This window comes from Chinchilla lanigera, unplaced genomic scaffold (assembly GCF_000276665.1).
Source record: "Chinchilla lanigera isolate Chin_1 unplaced genomic scaffold, ChiLan1.0 scaffold00113, whole genome shotgun sequence".
Taxonomy (NCBI): Eukaryota; Metazoa; Chordata; class Mammalia; order Rodentia; family Chinchillidae; genus Chinchilla; species Chinchilla lanigera.
The window spans coordinates 1,027,304-1,043,270 of record NW_004955514.1 but is presented as its reverse complement, the minus strand read 5'-3'; the positions used below and the strand labels follow the sequence as shown (position 1 = coordinate 1,043,270).

Sequence of the window (15,967 nt, the reverse complement as noted above, 5' to 3'; positions counted from 1 at the left end):
CTCTCTCTCTCTCTCTCTCACACACACACACACACACACGTGTCCAGGACGGTGCCCTCTGGGGTGCAGGCCACCTGCTTCTGACTGGGGCCCCTGGCCTGGCAGCCTGAGCAGAGTCCCCAGGGGAGGTAGTAGCCACCATACCCCAGCTCACCCTGCATCCTTTGTTGCTCAGGGATCCTGTGGCAGGCAGTTGGACGAGGGGTGGAGCCTCACCTGCCAGGGCTCCTCACCTGAGGCCTGAGGTGACAGGTGGGCCAGGCTTCCACGTATAGTCACCAGGGTTCAGGTTGGCTCCCAAGGCCTAGACAGGATGCAGCCTGCCTGGGGCATCTGGACCCAACCTGCAGGTCACTAGAGGCCCTCCTGAACCATTTACAGTCCTGGCAGGAAACTGCCCCCATGGCTGCTTGGGCCTGACCAGTTAGTGGTGTTTCAGACATGACCACAGATACTGGCTCATTTCTTTCAGTTCTTAAAAGCAGGGCTCCACCAGGCCCCTGTCCCTCATACCTTCTGCTCCCTCCCCTCCTCCATCCAGCCCCCACACCTTTCGTGCTGTGCCGTGGGGAGGCCACACACAGGTACCCCTGGCACCACAGCAGCCATGCAAGCTGGAGTGGGAACCTGGTGCCAGCAGCCTTGTGCTGCCCATGGCCCCTGGGGAGGGTTAGTACTCCAGGACCAGGGCAGCGGCAGGACCCAAGACCTTGAGGGTGGCTGAGTCAGGTAGCAGTGTTCCCACCTCCCTGGGCTGTAAAGGGACCATAGGCAGTGCCTTGGACTGGAGCCTGCTAAGCCCTTTCCTCTGCAGGTGATCGAGCTGGTAGACAAAGAAGACGTGCACCTCTCCACCAGCCAGGTGGCCGAAATCGTGGCCACGCTGGAGAAGGAGGAGAAGGTGGGGGAGAAGGAGAAGGCCAAGGAGAAGGCTGAGAAGGAGGTAGTGGAGGTGAAGAACTAGGGCCTTCACGCGGTCCCACCACACCATCACGGTGGGAATGGTGAAGAGTGATTGCTTTGAGGTGATTCTTGTGGCAGTTCTAATATTTGGTCTGGAATAAATCACAAACTTCCATAATCAAGTAATTTTAATTTTCATCATTCCACAAAGACTGGGTTGGATTCCTAAGAGCCTCCAGGGAAGTGTGACTGGACTCACGCTGTGGTGTGGTGCTGAGTGGCCTGGAGGGAGCTCGCTCGGCTCGGCCAGGCAGGAAGGCCCCTCCCTGCGCACCCGAGTCCCGGGAGGAAGGCATGGTGTGTGGAGCCCAGCACCCGGCAGAGATGGCCAGAGGCGCTGCACCGGGAGGCAGCACAGGCCCCTGGACTCTGAAGATCGCTGCTCCAGTTGGTCTCGGACTCTGCTTCCCACACGTCGAGGGCAGTGTCTGCCTGCACACGTTCCCCAAGTTGTGTCCGTGTACTGTCGAGGCCGACATGTCTGTGGCCTCTCTGTGCCTCTCCCTGACCATCTGACCACGTGCGGTGTCTCCTGTGGATCCTGTCGTTTACTGGAACTCTCGATTCACTTTTGATCTGCGCCTAATTCATTAACTCGTTTTCAGAATGACAGTCTGCCCAGCTCGTGAGCAGTAGCATCTGACACAATCAGGGTTGAGGCGCGTGAGTCTGGCTGTGCGGTGCTCCATGCTGGGTGAGGTCCAGTCGCGCCCCGGGCCCTCGACCCCTTCCAGTGCCACAGGGCCCTGTGTGGCTTCTCCGTCTGGAATCCACCCGGCTGTGAGGACAAGCGGGCACGACGGGGCCACCCCGTGCGGTGCCCCAATCCTTGAGACAGCTGGTTCTCCCCGTGTGCCGCCGGCTGCCAGTCTCCCCACAGGCTCTCAGGCTACCAGCCCCCAACTGGCCTAGGACCTCTGGGTCCACAGCTCCCTGGACAGTAGTCAGGGCATTTCGCGTGGTGGCAGGCACATGGCCCATGGGGCCTCACAGGACTGTGGAAGACATAGGAATGGGGCCAGGCATGGCCACGCACGCAGGAAGAATCTTCTGACTTACTTGAAGCTTGAAGCTGACCAAGTAGGAATGAGGGCTGCTCGAGGCCGAGTCACATTTCTGCTCTCTGGGGAGGGCATCTGGTGGGCCGCGCCGAGTCCCGCCCTTCCTTAGCAGCCTAGCCCGTGCCGTGCAAGCGCGCTTGCTGCTGAGAACGGGCCTGTGAGTGCCCAGTGTGTCCCACACAGTGCCCATCACTGTGTCCTGCTCTTGTCCTCATCCTTGGTGGCTTCATGGGCACACTGGTGACCCTGCCGGCCCACAGCACTGCCTGGACAGGCTGCCCTCCAGGTGTCATGGGCTCGATGGCACATGGTAGGAAGTTACGAGTTTTCCCCACATTTTCCTATACTGACCCTAATTTATTGCCGTTGCTCTGCCTTGGTGTGGTGTACGGGACCTGGGCCTGCCAGAGGAAGCGAGGCTGTGCGGGCCTCTGTTCCAGAGGTGGCGGCTCGGCTGCCTGTTTCACGTCCGCCCTCTGCCTGCACCCTTGGCCTGCTCAGGCGTCTTTAGGAGCTGGGGTCTCCTGGTGCCACAGCCATGTTCCCTTGTTACACACCCCACCCATGCACGCCCCTCTCACTCAGGGATTTGGGACATCCTTGTGGAATATCAGTCGAGACTTCTGAACGTGAAGGCCACTGCATATTTCTAAAAGTGGCCTCTTGTAATCCCAGCACTCGGGAGGCTGAGGCAGGAAGATCACTGGGCTACATAGTGAGCTCAAGGCTAGTCTGAACTACACAGTGAGACCCTGTCTCAAAAGGCCTCCTGGGGCTGGCTGTCACCAGGGTCCTGGGGACCGGCAAGGGAGCAGTTTTCCATCTCCTGGCCTGGCTGTGTGTAACACCCTATGTAAAAAGTTTTTAAGAGAATATCAAGTCTGTGTTCCTGCAGCATCTCAAGATAGTATTTCTATGCCATCTGATTTGGAGATTACTCAGCATTATCGAAGTCCCTGCTCTTGTGACAGTACTGTGGGCTGCAGGATGGGCCCTGCCTCTCCCAGGGCTCCGGCCTTGGCTCCAGCCTCCTGCCCTGTCCTTTGACACCAGGTTGGCCTGAGCCCTGCACTGACAGGCCGAGTGCGTGCTAGACAGCTGATGTAAAGAGGCAGTGTAATAAAGTGCCACTTGATGACTTGTCTGCCCTGCAGTGGTTTGTCTGGGTTTGTGGCCACGCTGCCAGGTCACTCCCCACCCTGAGGACCCACAGTGGATGCATCAGGCCCCTGGGGTCCGTAGGAGCCTGGATACTGCCCCCAGATTGCGCCTGGCGTGGTTCCCAAGCAGTAGGCACCAGCACTGGAGCCGAGTCCTGACTCAGGACCCTTGGGACACTGTAGTCTGCCTGCAGCCTACACGTGACAGGCCAGGCACCTGGAGAGTGAGTGAAGCAGAGGAGAGCTCTGGTTGACGGGGGCATCTCAGCAGGAGGGCAGACACGGGACCTCTGCTGACCCAGGCCCATCAAGGGACAGGCTGCCCTGGCCCGAGCCTTGGGTACCCAGGCTGCTCAGGGTCCTGGCTCAGGCCCCAAGCTGGAGCACAACAGGCACACGCAGCACACATCCTGAGCGGCTCCCTGAGCACATGCGCATCTCGCCAGGTACTCTGGGCCTCTCCAGGGTCCCAGCTGAGACCAACAGCACCAGCCAGCATGAAGGGCACCGTTTGCCCCAGTGCCCACTGCCCTATTGATGGGTAACGGGCCAGAGACACGGCAGCTCTGGTAGCTTACTGGGGGCAATCTGCAGGGCTCCTGAAAGTGTCAGTCTCGTGCCAGCCACTGGTGACCACAGGAAGCTTTCTTAGCAGGCACAGGCCACAGGCCCCCCGGGGTTTCTGACTGAAATTGGAGCCCCAAGGACAAGCTCTGGTGCTGTCACCCCGAGGAGGGTGGGTACCTGCTCCAGGAGCCACCACAGCCCCAGCAGCCAGGCCCAGCCGAGGGCTTCGGGGCGCAGCTTGGCTGCACAGCACCAGGGGGCGCCTGTGCTCCACTTGCCTGGCCAGCCCTGCCCATCTGCTTCCACTAGCCTCCCGGCCAGGTCACCATCACCAGGTGTCCACGCGGCCTGTGCCTGCCTCCTGAGGGCCCTGGTGGTTGGGTCAAAGACCTTCCTGTCACCCCACCCAGGAGGGGAGGTTTCCAGGGACCCCTGCATGGAGCAGCGTGTTGAACCCAGTCCCTACTCCCACCAACCCTGGCCTCCCTACCTGGGGCCCCACTACCAGGTCTCTGGCTGGGGGGCTGGAGGTAGCGTCCCTTACGCAGTTGCTGACGGGGTATGGTGGCCAAGCCCCCAGACCTTAACAACCTGAATGGCCCCGGGAATGGGATGGCATCAGCACCTGCCCTCTCCTGGAAGGCAGGGCCAGCACAGGATTCATTCAGCTCCAGGTGCCCCTGGCCAGCTTGGCCACCTGCTCCCCGAGAAGCTCCTAGACCTGCTCTCCAGGCAGGGGAGCCAGAGACAGGAAACGGGCTGCTGGGGGAGGGGGTCCCCAGGACATGTGTGCCCCCACCTGGGGATCAGAGCAGCTGCTCCTGCCCCGCTGCTGGCAGGGAGCCCCCTCCCAGGGCACCAATAACCTGTCCATGACACAGGACAGGACATGGACCCGCCGATCCAGGACACAGGCAACAGGCACGGGGCAGCTTGGAACCAGTCGTCTCTTTATTCTTGGAAAGGACACCTGGGTTAACGAAGTCACATCGGCTGGTGTGGGCCGACACCTCTGGCCACCACGGCTGGGCCCCAAGATCCAGTGGTTGCCCTGGCCTTGCTGGCTGGCCAGCAGTTGATGGACAGGCGAGGGTTAGCCACCCAACTTGGGCCCAAGAACAGTACAAAAGGGAACAAAACCGAATTCACGGCTTTCTCTCCCAAGCTGTGAAAGGTAGCAGTCTGGGCTATAAAAGTCTAAAAGCGTTGCGTAAGAAGTGTTAAGTCTACAGCAAATACATCTTGTAAAAACTCAATAAATTATATATATATAGATAGATATAAACTTGTAACATCTAATAACATCTGAACCTGCTCGTAGGGCCGGCCCTCCCTGGAATATGCAGCAATTAGAAGAATCTGTATGAAAATACCAGCTTGCTCTGAAGTCCAAAAAAATAAATCTAAGGAAAGGTCTTCTAGAAATCTAACTCCCCTGCAACAGGCCAAAGGAAATAAAACGCTCGCTGGACTCACCTCCAGCACACAGCCCATGAGGCAGCCTCACAGCTGGATGTACATTCTCATAACCCCTCCAAATGCAGCATAAACCTCAGCTGTTAATAAGTTAAAACTTAAATCTCTGCCATGCGGCCGGCTAAACACTATCCACGTGGGGAGACCAGGGTTTTGGGGGTCGATAAATAGCTTTACAAATATACAGGTCCAGGTACAATTTTAAAAACAAAACTGCAGCGCCAGAAAAGCCCCTCTGCTCCTCCGCCTGCCCCTACGGGGTCTCCCCACCCAGCCCACTGCCGTCTTCCCCACATAGAGATTCTTATATATATGTATATATACCATATACACAGCATCTATTTATAGAAATGTACACTCGTTTCTGGAATAAACCTTTCAGATAGAAGGTAAAGGCTCCCACCTTCAGGTACCCGTAATTTGTCTGAGGGGAGGGTGGGCAGTGGGGAGACCTGGAGGTAGGAGAGCTGCTGCTCGCCCCCAGGTGCAAGGTGCCACGCAGGTGCGGGGCTCACCACAAGGGGCTGCCCTGCAGGCTCAGCTTGGGGACGGGGGGTTGCAGCCCACTCTGAGATGCTTCCTGGGGGTGGCCCCCTTACATTCTACATCTGATGCCCCCAAAATAAGGCCTCTCGGCCTCCTGGCGCCGGCCACTCAGGAGGGCATCGTACAGCAGCGCAGGTGTCCCAGGGACTGCGCATGCAGGCTGGGAGACCTCCCTCTGACACACGCAGATGCGCAGCATCTGTCCGCATGCCCATCCCCACGGGGCTCAGGCCTAGGCCGCTGCACCCCAGTGGCAGCAGGGTGGGCCCTGGTTCACTCTCACATTGACAGGGGTTCAGCCTGCAGGGCCGTTGCCTTTCACGTCCTAGGGCCCCCACTGCCAGGCGGAGCGGGGGACAGCAGGTCGTGTGTGAACACAGAGTCATCCCCAGAGGAGCTGGAGCTAGGTGTGTCCTGGCCACCAGGTGAGTACTGCTCAAAGGGCACCGACAGGTCCAGGTACTCCTGCGGGCAGAGGGCAGGGGCCTGGTCAGCACGCACCCACTGTGAGAGACTCTCCCGCTGGGTATGTGGGGGGCTGAGCACTCACATCGGTGGACGTCACAGTGAGGATGCGGTCCAGGTCCTCCACCAGCTGCTTGAAGGTGGGCCTCTGCGAGGGTACAGCATGCCAGCACTCACGCATGATCATGTACCTGCAGCCAGGGCAGAAGCGTTGGCCCGGCGCCCACCCCACCCATCCTGGAGCCTGGGCTGCTGCAGGTGACGCTGCACTCACAAGTCCTGCGTGCAGTTGGCCGGCTTGTCCATGCGGTGGCCCTCCTTCAGTAGCTTGAAAAGCTCCTCCACCGGGATGCCAGGATACGGGGAGCCCCCCAGCGTGAAGATCTCCCAGAGTAGGACCCCAAAGGACCAGCTGCAGGCGTGGGGCCAGGTCAGCGCCCTGCGCACCTTCGGCCCCTTCCCTGCACAGCCCCCACCCGAGGCTGTGTCCCTATGGGCCAGGTGGGGCGCGGGCACAGCTCACCCCTCCCGCCACCCCCCACATCCCTTACACATCACTCTGGTGGGTGTAGACTCGGTCAAACAGGGCCTCAGGTGCCATCCACTTCACGGGCAGCCGGCCCTAGAAAAAAAAGCAGGTGTCAGCTGCCAGGCGTCTCCTGCCTCCGTCACCCCACCCAGGGACGAAGGGCAGGACTCACGTTGGTGGTCTTCTTGTAGTAGTCGAGGTTGTGCACGTCCCGGGCCAGGCCGAAGTCTGCAATCTTCATCACGTTGTCCTCAGTCACCAGCACGTTTCGGGCAGCCAGGTCCCTGTGGATGCACTGGGGACGGATGGGGTGCATGACAGGGTTGAGGGACCCCTGGAGCCCCTCCACCCCGCTCCAGCGCGGTGCCCGCCCGGCCCGGCCCCAGCCCCAGCCCAGGCTCAGACCACACCTCAGCCCCACTTGCTCACCTTCTGGGAGGCCAAGTACTCCATGCCCCGGGCCACCTGGTAGGCACAGGACACCAGGTCTTTGAAGGTGAGCTGCTCCTCGGGCAGCTTGCAGGTGTCGAAGGTGTAGTCCAGGCCTGGGGGCCGCCGTGCCCGCAAGTACTCCCGCAAGTTGCCCTTGGCGGCGTACTCCACCAGCACATAGAGGGGCCCTGCAGGCGTGGGCACAGGTCCTCAGGCCCCGCCCCAGCCACACCGCCCAGCCACCTCTCCCTGCCGCCCGCCCGCCTCCCCACACCCACCGCCCTGCGTGCAGGCCCCCAGCAAGTTGATGATGTTCTTGTGCCTGCCGATCATCTTCATCATCTCCATCTCCGACACCAGGTCCGAAAGGTCCTTGTCGGTGGCATCGTCTGTGCCGGAGGACAGGAGGCATCAGGCAGTGGCACCCACAGCCCTGCAGGCCCGCACTCCCGCCTACTCACCCTTCAGCATCTTCACAGCCACGGTGACAGGCCTGGCGGCCCGGTCTTTGTCGATGCCGATGGCCTCTGCCATGACCACCTGGCCGAAGCAGCCCTCCCCAAGAGGCTTGCCCAGGGTCAGCCTGCCGGGAAGGCCAAGGCAGTAAGTGCTGGTGCCCTGGCCCGGCCCGGCCCAGCCTTCCTCCATATGGGGCTCCCCACACCCACCACTGCCACCCCCATCTGAGCCCAGGCAGGCCATGGCCTGCGCCGTCCCAGCAGCCAACAGAGCCACACCCTCGCCCCCACTGACCGGGACCTCGACAGCTCCCACTTGGGGTCAGCAGGCAGCTCAAGCTCAGACACATTGGCCAGCGTGGGGCCCTCTCCTGAGGACAGCCGGGCGATGCGGACCAGCGGTGTGTTGGAGTTCATGGACGAGTTGGACTCCAAGGACACCTGCTTGGGTCGGCAGGGGCAGGTTGGCGCCTCACGGCAGGGGCCAGGGCTGGGAGGGGTGGGTGGCGCAGCCATGGGTGTGGTGAGGCCGTGGCCATGCAGGACAGTGGGCTGGGCTCGTGGGGCTGCTGAGCTCCCTTGGAGCAGTGAGGGAGGAATTTTAAAAGCGGGAAACCTGGGCTCCATACTGAGACCAGTGAGGACTGGAGCACGAGCCCACCTGACCGTGGAAACAGCCCTGGCCTCGGACGAGGACCAGGACGTGTGTGGGCCCAAGGGTCCGGGAGGCCGGGTGGGCGGGCGGAGGCTGGAAACCTGGTATCTACTTTCTGTTACCTGTCGCTTGAGCGGGAAGCGGGAGACTTTGTGCACGGTGGGGGAGCCCAGGCCCTTCTTAGGGGGGCTGCGTAGGCGGCAGAGGGTCACAGCTGCCACCACCAGGATGAACAGGAAGAAGCCCAGCCCGTAGCTGAGGATGCCCGCGTATACACCGCCAGCTGTGTCTGCCTCCGCCAGCTCCTCCTCTGCTGCAAAGACATGGGTATTGGGGCCTAGCCCAGCCTCCCAGGGGCCGCCAGGGGCCAGAGCCACAGGCACTGGCAAGGTCAGGCAGGGGGTACCAGCCTGGGGCTCAGAGCTAGGAGCACCCCAGGCCTCTGCGCTCTATCACCTGGTGCTACAGTCAAGACATGTAAGTCAGGAGGGGCAGACCCAGGAAAGAAAGAGCCCAGCAGAGCCAGCAGCACTCAAACCGCCACCCAGGCACCCGGGAGACGCTAAAGCCACAGTGTGCAGGGCCCCGCACCCCAGCTATCGGGCCAACACGGGGCCAGGTCGAGTTCCCATGCCAGGCGTAAGGCCAGGCGCACCCCAGCCCTTGCCAGCCCATCCTTGGCAGCTGTGGCGTGTCCCGAGCCAGCACTCCAGAAGACAGGTGCAGAGTAAGCAGCAGCAGAGCCAGTACCTGGCAGCACCACCAGCCACGCAGAGTGATGAGAAAACCCGATAGAATTGCCCGCCAGACAGGTGTACTCCCCCGCGTCCTCAAAGGTGACATTGCGCAAGGACAGAACCTCTAACTCCTTGTCGGTGGTGTTAGCGCCCGCCGTCTACAAAGAGAGAACAGAGCGCGATAGGCGAGCGCCAGAACCTCCCCACGGGCACCACGGCCCAGGCCACGCGGCCACGATCCAGCCAGGCTGCAAAGAAAACGCCGCCACCACCGCCTCGGCCACCGCCACGGTCCTGCCACGGCCACGACGGCCCAGGCCTCTGCCTTGAGCATGGGCACCGAGCCCGAAGCCAGTCCCTCCACCGGCGAGTCCTCTGTCCCAGGTGAGCGTCAGGCAGGCGGACAGGAGCACAGGGCTGCTGGGGGCAGCATGCAGGGTTAGTGCAAGGAGAGGAGGGTGCAGACGGGACAGACAGACAGTTGGACTGATGAACGTTGGATGGCAGTGAGGAAGTGCCAGGTCCAGCAGCCAGAGAGAGGCGGCAGGCAGGCGCTCAGACTATAGGATGCGGTCCGAACAGGTTTAGGGACCTTCCGGGGAGCACATGGCAGGGCAGACAGGGCCAGCGCAGGCCCGAGGGTTCAAAGCAGGCGGTCACAGCAGCAATTGGTGCCATCCATGTGGTGGCAGAGGGGCCACAAGCAGAAGAAGCCACGGGGCGGGCACAAGCAGGACAGGGGCGTGCAGGGGCGTGCAGGCAGGCACATGGCCGGGGTGTCGGAGCTGGAGCTCGGCGTGCCAGGCAGGCGTGGGACAGAGTCGTTACCTGCTCGGGGCCCGTGAACACGCAGCCAAAAGGCCTTCTCGGCCACGCCTATGAAATTGGTGGCTCGACAGAGGTACTCGCCCCCGTCCCGCTCCGACACATTGGCCAGGCGGAGGCGTGCGTCTGCCTCCACATTCTCACTGATCCAGGACTGCGGGGACAAGAGACCCGGCTCAGGCGTGCCCTGAGGCAGCCTGGGCTGGGCGCAAGGCAGGAGGCGGTGGGGAGAGGAGGACCCCACGGAGGGGCTGGAAGTCTCCCCAGAGGCAGTGGCAGAGGCACCTCACGGCGGTGAGCTGTGGCGGCTCCCGGGATGCACCCTGGGTCCCACCCCCAACCCAGAGCCCACACCCTGGCTTTGCCCTGGCTTCGCCCTGCCTGCCACCTGGGGTCTTTAGCACCCACAGAGGCCCCGCCACAGGCCCCTCGGCCTCCCCCAGCCAGCTCCGGACTCTGCTGTGGCCCAGGGCGCCTGCTCCCCACCCCCACTAGACCGCCTTGTCTTGGAACAGATGTTTCTCTTTGGGCTTCCAGTGTCGCAACCATCCCAACTCGGGTGGCTCCCACCCCTGCGGCCATGGGAACAAAGCTAAGGGCCAGGCAGCTGGCAGGGTGGTGCTCCAGCCCCATGCTGCCCGCACTGCGGACATGGCCACTCGGCCAGCCCTGGAGCTGCGGCCCAGCACGGAGGTACACGGGACTCTGGGAGGGCAAGCATGACCCCAGCCCTGGACCCCTTCATTGGCACAGGCAGGGCCCACCCAGAGCGGCCCATGGGCCCGGCTCTGAGCCAGGGTCCAAGAAGAGGCTTCACCGCGGAGCACGGGCGAGGGAGCCGGTCCCAGGCTCAGCACCTGGAGGGCCCATCTGAGCCCCTCCCAAAGAGCAACAACACCCCACCCACCCCAGTGTCCCAGGGCGGAGCCCCGCCCATGCCGGCCCTGGTGCCCACCTTGAGCACAGTGACGTAGGGTGTGCCGTCAGGGCCCACCTTGCTGCCGTTCACCTCCACGTGCTTCAGCCACTGGATGTGCGGCTGTGCGTCGCTGTACACCTTGCAGTGGAACTCCACATCGCTCCCCAGCACAGCCGTCTGGTTGGCCGGCAGCCCTGCCTGCAGGATGGGGCGGTGTGGCGAGCGCTCTGCGGGTACAGGACAGGTCGGGTGGTCAGCGGGGCGCTGGGCAGCAGGTCCCACCCTCGCCTGGCCGGCGCTCACCCAGCACGTCCAGCGTGTATGTCTGTTGGATGCTGCCAAACTTGTTCTCCACCACGCAGGTGTAGTTGCCTCGGTCCGAGGGCACCACGCTCTCCATGACCAGGCTCCACTGCTGGTGCCGAAGCTGCCGAAAGGTGGGGGGTGGTGAGGCTGCAGGCCCCATCCACCAGGCTCCACCGCAGGGCCAAGGCCAAGCTCCCCGAGGCCCCCATACCCACCTTGATGCCCCCGATGCGATGCTCCCCCCGGAACTCTTTGCCATTCTTCAGCCAGGAGATGGAGGGCGTGGGGTTGCCAGCGGCTGGGCAGCGGAAGCGCACTGTGTTGGCAGCTGGCACAGCCAGCAGCTTCTTGTCCATCCGCTCAGGCCGAGTCCAGTACGGGGCCCCTGCTGGCAGTGGTACAGTGAGGACTAGGACCCAGGGGAGCAGGACCCCTACTCTCAGTGGGGGGAGACTCACGCAGCCAAAAGTCTGCGGTCTGCCCCAGGCGCTGCTCCTACTGCAGCCTCGGGACAGGCTTTGGGGTTTCCCAGGACCTGCATCACCCACGAGTCTGCAGGACCCCAAGGCGGCTCTCCTGCTCCTGCTTCCCAGGGCTGTTCCCAGGGCTGCCCCCTGGGCCACCCTCTCCCCTGCTGGGTTCTGTCCTTCCCCTGGGCTGGGCTGGGGGCTGCCTTCCCTGCCTGGCTCTCCAGGGCAACCCTCACTGCCATTCACCTGGGGACACACCGTCTCACAGAGAGCACTGAGGCATGGCAGGGGCAGTGAGGACAGAGCCGGGGCGGAGCCTCTTGGGGTGGGCAAGGAGACGCCCGGTGACGGGAGGGCCTGTGGGGCTCGGCGTCCTCGGCCCAGGCCACACAGGGCTGAACTCCATGGCCACCTGGCCATTACCCTGCTCTGCACACATGCATCTCGCAGCTCCTCAGACTTAGCTCCAATACTAGAAAGCCCCGGCCCCTGCACAGTGGGCGACAGAGTCCTCCTGCTACTATTCCGGCCTCATCTGGGCACTGTCACCCTGCCTGCCACCAGGGAAAACCCTGTCGGAGCCCCTTTTACGGTGTGTGCCCAGCCCTGCCCGCAGCAGCCATCTGAGAGCTGTACCCTGCTGTGCTCACACCAGGGAGAGCCCCACACTGGGCCTGGCCGCTGTCTCCGCAAGCCTTGTGCCCTGCTTTTCCCATCTGCAGCACGGCTGCCCCCTCCCATCCCCAGGGTGCCACCTGGCGCCCAGGGCCAGCACCCAGAGTGGTGCCCAGCATGGTCATGATGGCCCCGGCCCACCTCACCTGCCCTTTCCTCCCTGTGCCCTGAGGTCTCCCCCAGGCATCATGTCCTACCTGCCAGCAGAAGGCAGAACTGGGCAGGGAGGAAGTGGCCCCTCCCCAGCCAGCCCCAGCCTAGCATCTGGTCTCACCTGTGTCTTCAGCCACATCCTCCCCGTCTTCATCGTCTCCTGAGGAGGGGGTATCTGCCAAGAGGAAGGGTAGTGTGGGCACTGGGCCTGTGATGGGCCACATCCAGGTGCCCCCTGCTCCTCAGCTGCCAGGGCCTGCCCAGGAGGACCTCAGGCGCCCCTCACAGCCCCTCCCTCAGACCCCGCTGCCCCAGACCATGCCAGGGCCCCGAGCCTGGCGCAGCTCAGCAGGCACACACCTGTCACACGTACACCAAAGCGGCACAGCACACGCTGCGTGAGCTGCTGCCGGCAGCTGTAGGCCCCAGCGTCCTCGTGGGAGGCGTTCAGCACCTGCAGCCACTGGGGCCCCACCAGGATGCGGTCCGAGGACGCAAGCCCCTCACCATCCTTGACCCAGACTGTGGGGCCCACGGGGCCACCTCCAGGTGGGTGGCAGCTCAGCTCCACGGTGTCCCCACTGCCAAAGACCACCTGTGCCTGCTGGCTGGGCTCCGGCCCCAGGGCCTCTGCAGAAGAAAGGGGCAACAGTGAGACCACACCCAGAGCAGGGGAGCTGGGATGTGGTACCCCACTTTGCAGACCCACAGGTGGAGGCTGCAGCAGTTCCTGAATGAGAAAGGGTCAGCAGCCTGGGTCCTACCAGCTCCCATACCCCAGGAGGGGTGCATAAACGGCATCCAACTTCGTCAGCTCTACCGACCAGTCTGCCCCAAGAACTCAATCTCGTCTCAAAGACCTACACGCCTATATAACCACTCACAGACAGGGAGTCGGGGTGCAGCTCAGCCGGGGGGGCATCCCCAGCACACACACAGAAAAGCCTCACAAAGTCTTATCCTATCTGTTACCATCTGGAAATGTGAACGCCATTCTTAGCTCATGGGCAGCACAGGCGCATGCCCGACAGGCTCCACTTGCTGACCTCTGGCTGAATTAAGGCTCCCGGAGAAAGGGAGGGAGCTTCTTCAGAAGAGAGCCCCTCCAGTACCCCAACTCTCAAAGTGGCAGCAAGAGCAGTGCAGGGCGAAGCCAGGGAACGGGACACGCCTGGCAGCAGGGGCAAGGAGAGCAGGCTCTGGCTCCTGGCAGGCAGGGGCAACCGGAGTGGACCAGGGGCTCTGGCGGGTACATCTGCACCAACAGCCATTGGGACCCCAGTCTGACCGCCGGGTCTCAGCCCAGGGGCAAGGGCCCACAGGGGGACCCCAGGTGGCTGGTGGTGGACTCCTGCCCACCCATCCTTGATGATGACCCAGGCTGAGGACACTGCAGGCACCAGGCGAGCGGGGCAGAGCTGAGCCAAGAGATGGTGAGCAGAGTTGGGGTGCAAGCGCATTCCTACAGGAGGGTCTGGGGCTCTCTCCTCCCTGGCGCTCCCCAGCTCCCGAGAGGCCCAAGGTCTGAGACCCAGGGACACCACCCACAAGGATGACCACCATCCGAGCCGCCCTGCCAGGGCCAGATAATGCTGGGCATGGGGCAGCGGGGCTGAGGCCCAGGACAGGGCTGCGTGGCCCTGCACAGACCTGGCCCAGGCACCACAGACTGGCTGCACCATCACTTGTCATTCTACCGACGCGTGGCCTAGATTCAGGCTCCAGCTGCCCACTCTGGCCACACCAGTCCCTGGCTCACAGGCCAAGCCTAATGCTGCCATCCCACAGGAGCCAGCCCCACATGCCCAGGGGCCTGCCAGCCACAGGGACCCACTCGTCCCCCACAAGTATCCATGGGAGCCCGTGTCCCACAGGGACTCCTAGCTCAGGGCCAGCCCCTGGGTGGCCACAGTTGGAGGGCTCCCGGCCTGACCTCCAGCTCTCCAGGCCTGGCGGCCCTGTCCTGTGGGGACCACCCAGTACTGGGAGCTGCCTGAGGCCCCCCAGAAGGCAGGAACAAGCTGGTCGCAGTGGCCTCAACCCCAGGCCCTGGCCCAAAGGCAACAGCCGGCTGGTTCTGGTTTGGTCGGGCAAGGACAACAGGTCAAGCCATCTGCACAAGTATTTGCTTCAATCTGGTCCAGCAAGGGACTGTGGGGGAACAGAGGGCAGCCCCCAGGCCAGCTCTGCCAAGCAGATACCTGTTGGTGTGGGGCGGGGAGGGGAAAGGGCCCTTGTTCAGCGGACGGCCGACCCTTGACCTGGCCACCTCTCTCTCTGCCAGGTGTCAAGAGGATGGGGGCACCTGGACTTTGGGCAGCCTTGGGCAGCCGTGTCCACTGCCTGCGACCAAGGCCCTAGGGAAAACCCTACAGGAACTGGACCAGGAAAGTCAAGCATCTGGACACCAAGGGCAAGACAGCATGGGGTGAGCTTGGCGGGCACTGAGAGGGCCTGGGGAGGCCCCACACGCTCCCCCAGTCTCAGGCACATATGGACCCGTCCCCCAGGGGGCTCTTTCTCCATCCACAAGGGAGGCTATCTGCACCCGCAAACACTGGTCCTGCTGTGCCCGTGAGCCCCACAGCACCTTCTCCCACGGGGCCCCCACATGGTGCCAAACCCAGTAAGGAAAGCCCACTGCTGCGGCCCATGGGACCCTGGGTCCTGCAGGAGCTGTGCTGGGTCAGGACCGCCCTGACTTTGTGCCTCGGTTTCCTGCACTGTGGCACAAGGTAGAAATCTCACCCTGCAGGCCTGAAGGGCCAGAGAGGCCACTTCACGCAGTGAGGTGGCTGGCGTGTGTGACAGGTGAGGGAGAGGGGTAAGGGACACTTCTGCGGTCTCTGGTCTGACACTGATGTGGCCAAGACAGCCTGCTAGGAGGGCTGTGTGCCTGCCTGGGTGACGCTGCTGGCAGTTCTGGGTCACTGCAGCTGAGGTGCCCTCAGGGCACCCAACAGAACAAGCATCAAATTCAGACTGGTTTCTGAAGCCAACTACCCCAAAGGACTCCGGGTTTGGAGCCAGACAAGGGCCAGGGTCAGGGAACAAAGTGTTCTGGTTCTGCACATGCAGCTCCGTTGGCCTGGGTGTGGGAGGTGTTGTGAGGTATGTGACTGAAACAGCACAGGAGAAAGCAATGCCCCAAGGGACCCTGCAGCTGAGGGCCAGGGTCTGGCCTCCTGCATCCCCACCTCCCATCCCACCCAGGGACATTCCAGAGAGTTTTGTAACAATCAGAAAAAAAGAAAAAAAAGGATCCGGGCCTGGTGGGCTAATGAGGGTTTACGGGATTATCCAGCCTAAGCCTCCAAACAACCCTGCCATTATCAGTCCCCGACAGGCGAGGAAACCGAGGTTCCAGAGAGGACACCCAAGCACTGGGGTGAGCAGCTGGTGGCCCACAGTGCTGAAGTCCAGGCAACTGCTCCCCACAAAAAACCAAAGAGGTAGGTGCCCATAGCTGGTCCATTCATTTGTAAATCACCCTGTGAAGGGGCTGGGAATTTAGCTCAGCGGCACAGCGCTGGCAGGCGCAAGGTCCTGAGTTCGATTCCTGGTGCGGGG

At 62.6% G+C, this 15,967-nt stretch overlaps 2 protein-coding genes across 2 annotated transcripts in view; one reads left to right on the top strand and one right to left on the bottom strand.

Annotated features, from left to right (window-relative positions):
* Letm1 (leucine zipper-EF-hand containing transmembrane protein 1) overlaps window positions 1–3,168 on the top strand; it is a gene marked incomplete in the record, with an annotated part of 29,195 nt that extends 26,027 nt beyond the window's left edge. Inside the window, 1 exon segment of the mRNA XM_013506764.1 lies at window positions 815–3,168. Coding sequence (XP_013362218.1) covers window positions 815–964 — 150 coding nt within the window.
* Window positions 3,169–4,680: 1,512 nt separating this feature from the next.
* On the bottom strand, window positions 4,681–13,027 carry Fgfr3 (fibroblast growth factor receptor 3; the record flags this gene model as incomplete). The annotated part of the gene is given in 16 exon segments (XM_013506763.1): window positions 4,681–6,238; window positions 6,324–6,429; window positions 6,513–6,650; window positions 6,790–6,860; window positions 6,940–7,062; window positions 7,197–7,387; window positions 7,478–7,588; window positions 7,661–7,782; window positions 7,953–8,098; window positions 8,429–8,625; window positions 9,878–10,028; window positions 10,830–11,020; window positions 11,097–11,220; window positions 11,315–11,487; window positions 12,519–12,572; window positions 12,758–13,027. Coding segments are annotated over 16 exon segments (2,315 nt in total), but the record flags the coding sequence as incomplete, so codon positions are not given.
* Window positions 13,028–15,967: the final 2,940 nt, after the last annotated feature.